A 12,903-nucleotide genomic window follows, 5' to 3' on the forward strand; every position below is an offset into this window, starting at 1 on the left:
CGTCAGGAAGAGAAGCGCCACAGTTATTGATATTCCCAGCCTTTTCTTTGCGCCCAGTGATTTCATTTAGACCCTGCCATAGTCTACTGGCATCCCTTTGGTTCGCCTGGGCTTCCAACTTGGCTCGATATTGCCTCTTGGCACCCTTAATGGCTTTCCGGAGTTCACGCCTGAATTCTGTGTTGCGACTGGTATCCCCGGACCTAAAAGCCACAGCTCTAGCCTTTAAAGGGGAGTTGACCTGATAATTCATCCAAGGTTTCTAGTTAGGGAATATCCAGATCGTCTTGCAAGACACACAGTCTTCCGTGCATTTCCAAATAAAGTCCGTGACAGCTGAGGCATACACATCGAGGTTAGCTGCCGAGTCCTTGAATACTAACCAGTCCACTGATTCAAAGCAGTCACGGAGGACCTCATCAGTTTCCTCCATCCAACGCGACACTACTTTTGACACCGTGACCTCCTGCTTCAGTTTCTGTTTGTAAGCCGGGAGGAGGAGTATGGCCTGATGGTCCGATTTTCCGAAGCGAGGTCATGGGACGGAACGGTAGGCATCCTTGACTGCTGTGTAGCAGTGGTCAAGTATATTCCGGCCTCTAGTGGGGCAGGAGACATGTTGGTATAACTTTGGCAGCGCCTTTCTGAGGTTGGCCTGGTTAAAGTCCCCGGCTGTAATGAGCAAAGCCTCTGGATCCCTGGTCTCAAATTCACTGATGTTGGCATACAGTATGTTCAGAGCCTGGTTAAAGGGGGGGGGGGGGGGGGAATGTAGACCTATGTCAATATGACGCTGTCAGTAGGTGAATTCCCGTGGCAGATAGTAGGGACGACACTTCACCGATAGGTGTTCCAGGTCCGGGCTGCAGGAGCTTGTCAGTGCCACTGTGTCTGAGCACCACCCAGTGTTGATCAGTAGGCAGGCACCACCTCCCCTCGTCTTGCCCTACCACAATCTGTAGATCACTCATCTAAACACTTCATATTAAACATGTCAGCTAGTAAGCTGGTAAGTAGACTTTTTATTACTGTTTACAGAATAAGACACCAACTAAGAAAGTGGGTGAATGAGTAGCAGATTCAATTTCTCTCAGACAAGTGCGAAGTGTTGTGCTTTGGGAAAGTAAACCAGGTCTGGACTTGAACAAGAAAGGGCAGGGCCCTGGTGAGTATTGTTAAGCAGAGACCCAAGGGCACATTACATAGGTCCCTGAAAATGGTGACACAGTTAGGTAGGGTGATGAAGAAGACGTTAGGCACAGTTGTATTAATTGATCAGGCTAATGAGCACAAGAGTTGGAACATTATTTAACAACTACACAAGATGTTGATAAGACCACATGGAGTAATGTGTGCAGTCCTTGTCACCTTGCTGTTGCAAGAACATCATTAAGCTAGAAGGGGTGCAGAAAAGATTCACAAAAATTGGGCTGGGAATGGAGGGCTTAAGGAAAGATTGAATAAGCTGTGTCTTTTTTCTCTGGAGTGTAGACAGAGCTATATAAAATCAAGAGGGTTAAAGATTAGGTGAACGTTCACAGTGGGGGAGACTAAGGCCAAAGAGCATACACAGGCTTGAGGTGAGAGTGAAAAGATTTAAAGGGGACGTGAAGGTTGACCTTAGAGAGGTACAATGTACAAAATCAAGGATGGTATAGATTATGTGAATGTTCACAGTGGAAAGATTTGAAGGGAACCTGGTGGGCAACCTTTTCACAGAGGGTGGTGTGTGCGGAATGAGATGCCAGTGGAAATGGTACAATTATAATGTCCAAAAGACATTTAGAGAGTTACAGAGATTGGAAAGGTTAAGAGGGATATAGGCCAAACGGAAGCAAATGGGACTAGCTTAAGTAGGTTTGATAAGTAGTTAAGCATAAGGGCCTGTTTCTATACTGGACACCCTAACTAAAACTTATTTTGTAACAATTATAATTAATTCAAAGATTTCCCTTAAACTGTAAAACTAAAGACAAAAGACATAAAAGTAAGAAATATATTACATTTTTTCCCTCATTACATCTAAGGAATGTTTCTCTTACAAATTTAACATTGGTTGACTTTCGTATTCAATTGGAGTCTCAACAGCAATCAGAAATGTTGAGTGCTCCACTGTCAAGCAATATCCTACCAATTTCAATAATTATAGCTTGTAATATAACTTGGTGCTTGATGGCTACAAATTTGTGAGGGCAAAGCTGTCCAAACAAAAGTAAAATTTTCTGAGTACAATAATAAATAAGCAACTTATTCTGCAGAGATTGCTAACCGAATGGTTACACTCACTTAAAACCCTTAACCCAAATATTGATGGCCAGAGAAAGGTTTCTGCAGAATAATTGACAAATATATGTTTATTAGGAAGAGATACCATGGACTTGTGATAAGTAGATTGTACTGGAGTAACTTAAGCTTTTTTTTGAAGTCATTAATTGTGTGAGTGCTCCTAACATCAGTTTTCAGTAGACAACTGAAAATGCTCTGCAGAAGAGATCATTTCTACACAGGAGATCATTTGGAAACATGAAAGCATAGGAAGTTTAAACTTGTGAAATAGGCTCATAATTGCTCAACCGGTGGATGATGAAGCAGAGCAAGGATTAAGAAGACATTCTCTGATTGGCAGGATGTGACAAGTTGCTTCCTCAATAAAACACTGTAAATTATCCAGGAAAGAATAGTAACACTTCTCCATGGTAAGAAAAAAAAAGGATTATGGAAGAGCATGAGAATTCTGACATTTGTAGGACAGGAATCATGTTTTTTTTTTTACAAAGAATGCAGCAGCATTAAGATTCCCAAAAAGTCTGTTGTATGTAACACACACAAAATGCTGGAGGAACTCTGAGGGGTTCCTGCTGATAGGTCTTGGCCCAAGTCATTGGCTGTATTCTTTTCTTTAGATGCTGCCTGGCCTCCTGAGTTCCTCCAGCATTTTGTGTGTGTTGCTTGGATTTCCAGCATTAGCAGATTCTTTCTTGTTTATGAGTTCATTGTATGTATTGTTTTTTTACCTCTGAACATATGGAGTAGAAAGAGTGAGCAGTTTTTAATTCCTGGGTGTCAATATCTCTAAGGATCTAACCTGGACCCAACATGTCGATGCAGCTACAAAGAAGACATGACAGTGGCTATATTTCATTAGGAGTTTAAGAAGATTTGGTACGTCTGCAAAAACATTCTCAGATTTCAACCAAGATTTCTGTTTGATTAGTGGGTGCTAACCTTGAAGGTGTTCTGTTCATCATTTTATTGTGGTATGTTTAAATTGCATTCACCCCCTAACCCCATCCCCACCATTGCACTGGTCTGACATTTGCACAATCTTTTCTATTTATGCAGCTCCTAGAGTCATGCTGGCATTGCATTGATGGCACTTCTGTGAGGCAGAACAGCCTGGCAGTGTAATCAGGTCTGGCATTCTCCACTTTTTCTAAATTTCTCTGATATCAGAGACAGAGGTGAATGCATCAAAATAATTAACAAGTAAAAACATTAATGTAACATTAAAATTAATAAATTCCCTTAAAACAAGTTAACTGACAAAATTGTTAAATTGTTAAAAGTCACACAGCTTTAATAAGATCAATGTCACTGATCAAATAAGTGGGAACTGGTTTAGATGGCATAACTGTGGCTGTCTTAAGCTGAGGGTGCAACAATAGACAATAGGTGCAGAAGTAGACCATTCGGCCCTTCGAGCCTGCACCGCCATTCTGAGATCATGGCTGATCATCTACTATCAATACCCGGTTCCTGCCTTGTCCCCATAACTCTTGATTCCCCTATCCATAAGATACCTATCTAGCTCCTTCTTGAAAGCATCCAGAGAATTGGCCTCCACTGCCTTCTGAGGCAGCACGTTCCACACCTCCACAACTCTCTGGGAGAAGAAGTTTCTCCTCAAATCTGTCCTAAATGACCTACCCCTTATTCTTAAACCATGCCCTCTGGTACTGGACTCTCCCAGCATCTGGAACATATTTCCTGCCTCTATCTTGTCCAATCCCTTAATAACCTTATATGTCTCAATCAGATCCCCCCTCAATCTCCTTAATTCCAGCGTGTACAAGCCCAGTCTCTCTACTCTCTCTGCGTAAGACAGTCCGGACACCCCAGGAATTAACCTAGTGAACCTACGCTGCACCTCCTCCATAGCCAGGATGTCCTTCCTTAACCCTGGAGACCAAAATTGCACACAATACTCCAGGTGTGGTCTCACCAGGGCCCTGTACAAGTGCAAAAGGATTTCCTTGCTCTTGTACTCAATTCCCTTTGTAATAAAGGCCAACATTCCATTAGCCTTCTTCACTGCCTGCTGCACTTGCTCATTCACCTTCAGAGACTGATGAACAAGTACTCCTAGATCTCTTTGTATTTCACCCTTACCTAACTCCACACCGTTCACATAATAATCTGCCTTCCTGTTCTTGTTCCCAAAGTGAATAACCTCACACTTATTCACATTAAACGCCATCTGCCAAGTTTCTGCCCACTCACCCAGCCTATCTAAGTCACCTTGAATTCTCCTAACATCCTCATCACATGTCACACTGCCACCCAGCTTAGTATCATCAGCAAACTTGCTGATGTTATTCACAATGCCTTCCTCTAAATCATTGACGTAAATCGTAAACAGCTGTGGTCCCAATACCGAGCCCTGTGGCACCCCACTAGTCACCACCTGCCATTCCGAGAAAGACCCATTCACTTCCACCCTTTGCTTTCTATCTGCCAACCAATTTTCTATCCATGTCAATAACCTCCCCCCAATGCCATGAGCTCTGCTTTTACCCACCAATCTCCTATGTGGTACCTTATCAAATGCCTTCTGAAAGTCAAGGTACACCACATCCACTGGATCTCTATGGCACACCTGCCCATTTGGTTCACTGACTTGACCTGGAATCTAACCACCAATCTGTTCTTTAGTTCTGCGTGGAAGAAAGAAGGAGGCACAAAAGTCTAGAACATCTTGATGCTTGATCTGTCACCACAATCTACCTTGTTGTGATTTTCATTTGATTATTTTCTTCCGTCCTTTCCCTTCTTTTGTGTGCCTGTACACAAGTAAAATAAATGATTCATCCCTCAGCACCAATAATCAAAATGTTATTCTTTTTCTCTCTCCCAAAGTCAATATGCTTGCAGAGTACTTCTGGTACTTTTAGTAATTTTTTTAAACAATTAAACAGGCTGGCTGACAAATGAATGGGTGCTTTACATACAGATGCATACAGTTTGGCTTGGAAAGTGTTGGCTATGATGTGCAGAAGTAAACATTTAAAAAAACAAGCATTCCAATTTCCATTCATTCTTCAACTGCATCATCTGAGTCACAGCAGCCTACATTCTTTTGTCCCTGCAGTCTGCCTTTCCCTTGGCAGTGGGTGACAAATAAGGAATTGTTGAAAGCTTTTTATTGTTTTCCAAAAAAAGTGCTTGAATCTGAGAAATTTGAGACCAGCTATAACTTTAATAATGATTAAAGCAAAGAGGGAGTAGAACTAGGGGACACGTGCTTTGTTTGGTTATGAACACCATAATAAACATATTAAAATAACCAGTTATGTAATAATTACAGAAAATTTAATATAGAACAATTGAATAATACCCAGTCAAAAAAAACACAGTGCCTGTAAAAGGGATTCACCCTCCTTGGAAGTTTTCATGTTTATTGCTTTATAACATTGAATCACATAGGACTTATTTTGGCTTTTTGACATTGATCAACAGAAAAGACTCTTGTGTCAAAGTGAAAACACATTTCTACAAATTAGTCTAAATTGATTACAATTATTAAACACAAAATAATTGATTGCATATTTACTCACTCCTTCAAGTCAGTATTTAGTAGATGTACTTTTCATAGCAATTACAGTCTTGAGTCTATGTGGATAGGTCTCTATCGACTTTGCACATCTGGACACTGCAATTTTCCCCATTTTTCTTTATAAAACTGCTCAAGCTCTGTCAGATTGCATGGGGATTGTGGGTGTAGAGCCATTTTCAAGCCAGTCACAAACCTTCAATAGGATTGAGGTCTGAACTCTGCCATGGCCACTCCAGGACTTTAACTTCATTGTTTTTAAGCCATTTCTGTGTAGCTTTGGCTTTATGCTTGGGTCACTGTCTTGCTGGAAATCTTCAAAGTTGCAGTTCTCTTGCAGGTTTCCCTCCAGGATTTCCTTGTATTTTGCTGCAGTCATTTTACGCTCTACCTTCACAAGCCTTCCAGGTCCTGCTGCAGTGAAGCATCCCCACAGCACGGTGCAGCCACTACCATGCTTCACAGTAGGGATGGTGCGTTTCTGATGACGTGCTGTGTTTGTTTTATGCCAAACCTACCACTTAGTCTGATGGTCAAAAAGCTCAATTTTGGTTTCATCAGGCCACAGAACCTCCTTCCAGCAGTTTTCTTCATGCCTTCTGGCAAACTCTAGCTGAGATTTCATGTGAGTTTTTTTTCCCCTGACAGTGGCTTTCCTTTTGCCATCCTCCCATAAATCTGCAACTGGTGAAGCACTTGGGCAACAGCTGTTGTATGTGCCATCTCCCCGATCTCAACCACTGAAGCTTGTAACTCCTCCACAGTTGTCATAGGTTTCTTGATGGCCTGCCCCACTAGTCCCCTACTTGCACGGTCACAGAGTTTTTGAGAACGGCCTGGTCTAGGCAGATTTACATCTGTACCAAATGCCTTCCATCTCTTGGTGATTGACTTAACTGTACTTCAAGGGATAGTCAGTGACTTGGAAATTTTCTTGTATCCTTCTCCTGATGTGCTATTCAATAACCTTTGCTTGGAGTGTTCTTTTGTCTTCACTGTGTAGTTTTTGCCAGGATACTGACTCACCGCAGATGTACCTTCCTGATACAGGCATATTTTTACTGCAATCGAAACACCTTGACTGCAGACATGTCTCCAAAAACAGATCTCTATTTAACTAATTATGTGACTCTCAAAACCATTTGGCTGCACCAGTAAAGATCTGGTGTGTCATATTAAAGAGGGTGAATACGTCTGCAATCAATTATTTTGTGTTCTATATTTGGAATTCATTTAGATCACTTCGTAGAGATCTGTTTTCACTTTGACACGAAGGAGTCTTTTTCTGCCCGTCAGTGTTAAAAAAAACAACCAATTAAATCCATTGTGGTTCAGTGTTGTAAAACAACAAAACATGTAAACTACCAAGGGGGCTGAATACCTTTTATATGCACTGTATATAGTATTGACATTGAACAGCGAACACATAGCTGACGTCACACTAACCTGCTGTGGTTTTCTCAATGTTGCCATCCTCACTCTTCTGCCAGATGGGTGTGGATTTACCACTACCACTGCCCTCATTAAAGCTCAGACGATCAACTGACCCAGGAGACCTCCGATTAAGACCAAATCTGTAGACGGAAATGAAGAAAAGGAACAGGATTACTGGCTTGTGAAGTAAACAATTAGGTCACTAAATTATATTTCAAAGCAGTTAGTTTCTGTATTATTGACAATGTTTTTCAAAAGATGAACAAGATGGTCATACTTTTCTTAATTACCAGATTAAAATTTGTTCTCCATTATCTTATTCCAGAATCTTTACTACATCAACGAATGCTATTTACAATTTCGAGTGATTGTGCTGGAGTTCTGAAGGACAGCCGAAATGTTGGAACTGTGCACCCAATAGCCATCCTGGCAACTAATTCCAGACCTTCGTTATCATCCTCTGTGAAAAAGATGCCCTTCAGACTTTCTTTAAATTTCTCTTTAAACCCTGCGCTTCTTCCTCTACACTCATGACTGCGTAAGCTAGGCACAGTTTAAACACTATCTCTAAATTTGCTGATAAACCTCTGCTGTTTAGTCATAATTTAGACTTCAATCCATCAATTGTGACATTTCAGAAAGCCTGGGCTATGCAATTAGCTTGAAGCATTATTAATAGTTAATCTAGACAGCATAGCAATATGACAATATAACAAACAGAATTACTGGCAACATTTTCTAAATAGTTTGAATATGTATGTATATTTGTTTGAGTTGGCACTACTGATACATAGTTTATATACAATTGTCAAGCCTTCTGCAGTTTTCTTTATTTATTGACTTTAGGCACATTATTTCAATTTTAAATAAAATATTTTTGCAATAAAAACACATTTCCTTTCAATATTCAGCAACATCTTGCTGGATTATGGGCAACTGCTGCCAGCGATGATATAAACCTTTGTCAAGGAAATCATACAGCGAAACAAAAAAAATCAACTTATTTAACATTTTTAGGAGAGAGGGAAGGAGCTAATGATTACAAACAGTGTTTCTTCCAGTGTTTTCCCCTTCCCCACTGTTGAAATTGCTTTGTTGTAAGTTATCAAAGTTTAAATAATCATCCTGGAGATTAAATTGTACATGGGGTACCTATGAGAAGAATATAATTATTATACACATTTTCCATCCAGATTTATAAAATCAATGCATGGAGGAGATCTGTGTTGTGCAACTTCACAGTACAAAATCTCAAATGATCATTTTGATTATTTCAATTGGCTAATAGGTTTAACAAAACCTATGCTTCTGTTACCAAACTGAAGGAACTGTACCCAGACTAATGTGGTTGCTCATGGAAAATACATAAATAACCAGTATTAAAAGTACATAAATAGCAACATTAAATAGACTAGACTTTTCCCACAGATTTGCAGCTGCGTAGCTCATTTGCACATTCCAAAATAATCAGTAATGCTATGTGCTAGACAAGCATCTCAAGAACTGATTGTCTAAAAATGATGCGAAAGAGAAAAAAAACTTAGGAGGTTGTTCGTCATGTCCATTTGATGATCTTCATAATAGATTGCACATTTTTGGCAAACAGCACACAGGGATTCATCAAACAGATTCTGAGATAGTGGGGTATCACACAATAGATGTTTGAAACCACCCAAAGGGTTTATAGGAACACCAGCTGCCTTAATTCTTTATAATACACTTCTGACTGAAACGGAAGAAAGAGCAGATGATATGGTCTCTCAAGTTTGTGAGCCATTAATAAGATTATGCTTGCACTTGGCCTCAGCCTCATTTTTCTTCTATTCTCTGTCAGCTTAGTCCAATAATTTACCTCAGACTTGAATATATTCAAAGCCTGAGTTCCCGTGGCTTTCCTGAAGTACAGAGTATCTTTTGAGAAGAAATTCCACCTCTCCCCACCCCCACTCAATTTTAGTCTTAAGAAGGTGAGATGATGGTTCTTAGTTTTCAATTTCCCTAAGGACCCTTCTTAGAATTTGACATTTCAATAAAATCATGTCTCATTCTTCTAATCTTGAGTAGGCACAGGCACAACCCAATCAAACTTTTGTTCCATACCAATCCCTTCATTTCAGGAATCAACATACTGACTCTCCTTTGACCTGCCTCTAATGGAAGTATATCGTTCTTAAGTAAGGTCACCAGAACTGTGCACAGTACCCAAGTATAGTTTTAACAAAACCTTATATAATTATAGCGACCATCTATTGTAACCATATGTACTATTTGTGTGATGTGTGGTGCACTGTGTGCTGTTTGCAATATGTTTTGCACCTTGGTCCTGGAGGAACACAGTTTCGTTTGGCTATATTCATGTATGGTTGAATGATAATTAAATATGAATTTGAAGATCCCCTTACTTTTGTACACCTTCTCTTTTGCCCTCATAATTACTAAATGTACTTCATGCTAACTTAAGTGTTTCCTATACAAGAACACTCAGATCCATCTGCACTGCAGCGTTCCTTAGGCTCTGCTCACTGCAGCAATCTTCTTCCCTCCAACCGCAAGAACTCACACTTTTCCTTATTATACTCTATCTGTCAAATCTTTTCCACTGAATTATTTATCTGTATTTATTTGCAGTCAATGCCCTCTTCATCATTTGATTTCCCAACTACCTTTGCATCCTCAATAATTGTGAATAACTATACTTTACCCCTTTATCCATATAGACTGTTAATGGTTGAACCCAGCACTGATCTCTATAGCACCTCAACAGGTTTAGCTTGATAAGTTCGGATGCAGGTCACCGTGCCCAAGAGACCAATATCTGCCAATGTCAATCAAAGCCTTAATGAACTTGTGAATGAGAATCAATTCATAGGAAGTGGGAAGTAATGAACTAAACCAGCATTTACTGCCTATCTTTGAAGTGAATGTATTGAGTGATCACTTTGTATTTCTGGAACTCAACTCATTTGATTAGCCTGTGGACGAAAACAGTGATAAGGTCTGAAGCAGAGCAGCGCACGAAGAGCCCAAACTGTTTTGCAGACGCTGGATGATTAAACAGAAATTGACCTGATATTAATGACCATTTTCATCATTTTGCTGAAGGGAGTTGGTATTTGGTTGGATTAGATCTGTCCTGATTTTTAAAAGTGCAACAATTTCCCCACATTGTCAGTGAGGTAGTCCAGAAGACTGTCTAGTTATGAACCACAAGTATTTGGCACTGCAGCCAAGTTGTGTAGGTTTCAACACACTTTCATTTATGACTGCACCTCTGGAAGACGTGATTTGAATTGGTGGTAGCCTGCTTTGTGTGGGAAACTTTGATTGATCACCTGACACCCAAGATTGTCTCTTGTATGCAAGTCCTAGATTCTGCCATCATTTAGGATGGAGACAATCATGATGAGAACTCCTCCTACTGGTTAATCAACCATCCTCCATCATTTCTGGCTGAATGTGGCATGATTGCAGAGGTTTTATCTGATGAGATGTAGGAAAGCTTTTGAGATCAGCTGCAAGAAAATTAGTGCTACTGTACTGATGTTTAGCCTCACCAGTTTGACACCTCATTAATCTCTGACCTCTCCCCCATCTCTGGCTTGATGTGACTGGGATTTTAAATACATTTTTCTGCCTCTCTCAGGTGATTACATATGGTTTCTGAGTTGGAAAACAAATGCATACAGGATGTTGCACAATACATTACAGTTGTTTTTTTTTTAAAACAGGTTGAATGGCCTACACTCTCATTCCTGCCTTATACTATTTCATGTTCATGTTAAAATGTGCAGAGTGTGTGACCAATGCAGAAAGTGAGGAGGCGCTACTCTTTATTTTCTCCCTCATTAAATATAAATTCTGCTTAGGCTACCAATATTTTGTTGCACATCTATACTGGACTCAAAAAGGATAATGCTAGGCAGCCTTGAGTGTGCACTCATGGCACAAAACTACTTATAATTCAGCATAACCTTGGATCTAATTCAGGAAGCTAATAACAATTTTGCAATCCAGATTCTTAAATATGATGATTCCTTAATCCACATAGGTTAACAAATAAAGAAGTTCCCCATGAATCCATCCCAAGATTAAATTTGGCAAGTAGTCATTGTGATTCAGTAACTAAACTCACAGGTTAGCTGATAAGATGGACAGAATTGGTCTTCTGATATTCAGGTAAATATTGGCTCAATTTTGTCCCAATATTTTTTATTACCCTTCTTCTAGCAAGAAAAATGTGATATATTCAGTCAAATACATGAATACTTAACTAAACACTTAAAACTGGCATTTATGCACACTATTCTCAAATACTAATTATATATTCTCAATTGTCAACTGAGTCACAAACATTATTCCAATTTTATTACTTGTTAAAGATAGTCATCAAGGTCTTCGAAAGGATGTGTTTCTCTTCATTGACCTATTTTGTTCAAAGTTCAAAATAAATTTAATGTATATGCTACCATATACTACCTTGAGATTCATTTCCTTGCAAGTATTTACAAAGGAAAAAATAAATAGAACAGAATTTACAAAACTATAATCAGACAAATGCTGACAGACAACCAATGTGTAAAAGACAAATGGTGCAAATAAAACAATATTGAAAACAAGAGTTGTAAAAGGTCATAGAATTAGAGTAGTGATGATTGAATTTATTCATTCCAATTCAGCACCTGATAGCTGTAGAGTAATAACTGCTCCTGAACTTGGTGGTGTAGAATCTAAGGCGTCTGTACCTCCTGCACAATGGTATTGAGAAGGGGCATGATGTAGATGGTGGGGATTTTTGATGATGGATGCTGCTTCGGTGCTTTGATAGTGAGTGTCTTTAATGATTGACGGTAACTATTGTTTAAAAAGCAGTGATCTATTTCGTCACCTGAGGACACAGGTTATGTGAATACAGTACATATAGATGGGATTATTTTTACTGTGGTTGGTAGGATTGAGAAGATCACAGGAAAAACACATGGACGGTACAATAAAGACAAGAGTTAAGACAATGATTGAGTGTAGGAGAGCAAAAGGGAGCATGAAGATGACGTACACAGAGGTGGAGCACGAGGTCAGCAGGTATGGGAAAGGCTGCAAAAGCAGCAGGATGAAGGACAAAGTGAGAGGAGGAGGGAAGAAATAGATGTCGGAAAAGATGGGAGACAGAACAAAAGAACAAACAAAGGTCACGAGATTAAAATAATGGAGTGAAAACAAGAATGAGAAAGTAAGAGCAAATGAAAGGAAGTCAATAAGAAAAATGAGAGAGAGAGAAAAAAGAATTCATGAAAAAAAAAAATTTTTATCGCAAAATACACACAAGGTTATTGGTGCTAGGCCAGCTGAGGGCAGGAGATCAGTATTGGATATCGTGACGAGAGTTACTTTATTGAATGACAGATAAATATTGGCATCACGAGTTTGGAGCGATCTACTGTGTCTACAGTAGACCCTGTGTGGATTACTTCTGAAGAATTGCCTAGCATGCAATTAGTGGGTGCAAGCAGCACATGAATTATTTCTACTTTATTTCAGTCTAATGTCAGAGCCAACAATTAACAGGAAATGAGTACCTAACAGCAGATATCCATCACATCAGTCTCTCAGTTAGTCTGCTCAGCAGGACACAGGCAATTTGT

At 39.6% G+C, this 12,903-nt stretch overlaps 1 protein-coding gene across 21 annotated transcripts in view; it reads right to left on the reverse strand.

The window, feature by feature from the left end:
- sipa1l1 (signal-induced proliferation-associated 1 like 1) overlaps positions 1 to 12,903 on the reverse strand; it is a 432,358-nt gene that overhangs the window by 56,011 nt on the left and 363,444 nt on the right. For all 21 annotated transcript variants that reach the window (XM_072265599.1, XM_072265573.1, XM_072265549.1 and 18 more), the window contains one exon: positions 7,277 to 7,404. In XM_072265599.1, the coding sequence (XP_072121700.1) occupies positions 7,277 to 7,404 (128 nt within the window). The remainder of the gene's footprint in view (positions 1 to 7,276; positions 7,405 to 12,903) is intronic.

The sequence above is a fragment of the Mobula birostris genome, chromosome 1 (assembly GCF_030028105.1).
Source record: "Mobula birostris isolate sMobBir1 chromosome 1, sMobBir1.hap1, whole genome shotgun sequence".
NCBI lineage: Eukaryota > Metazoa > Chordata > Chondrichthyes > Myliobatiformes > Myliobatidae > Mobula > Mobula birostris.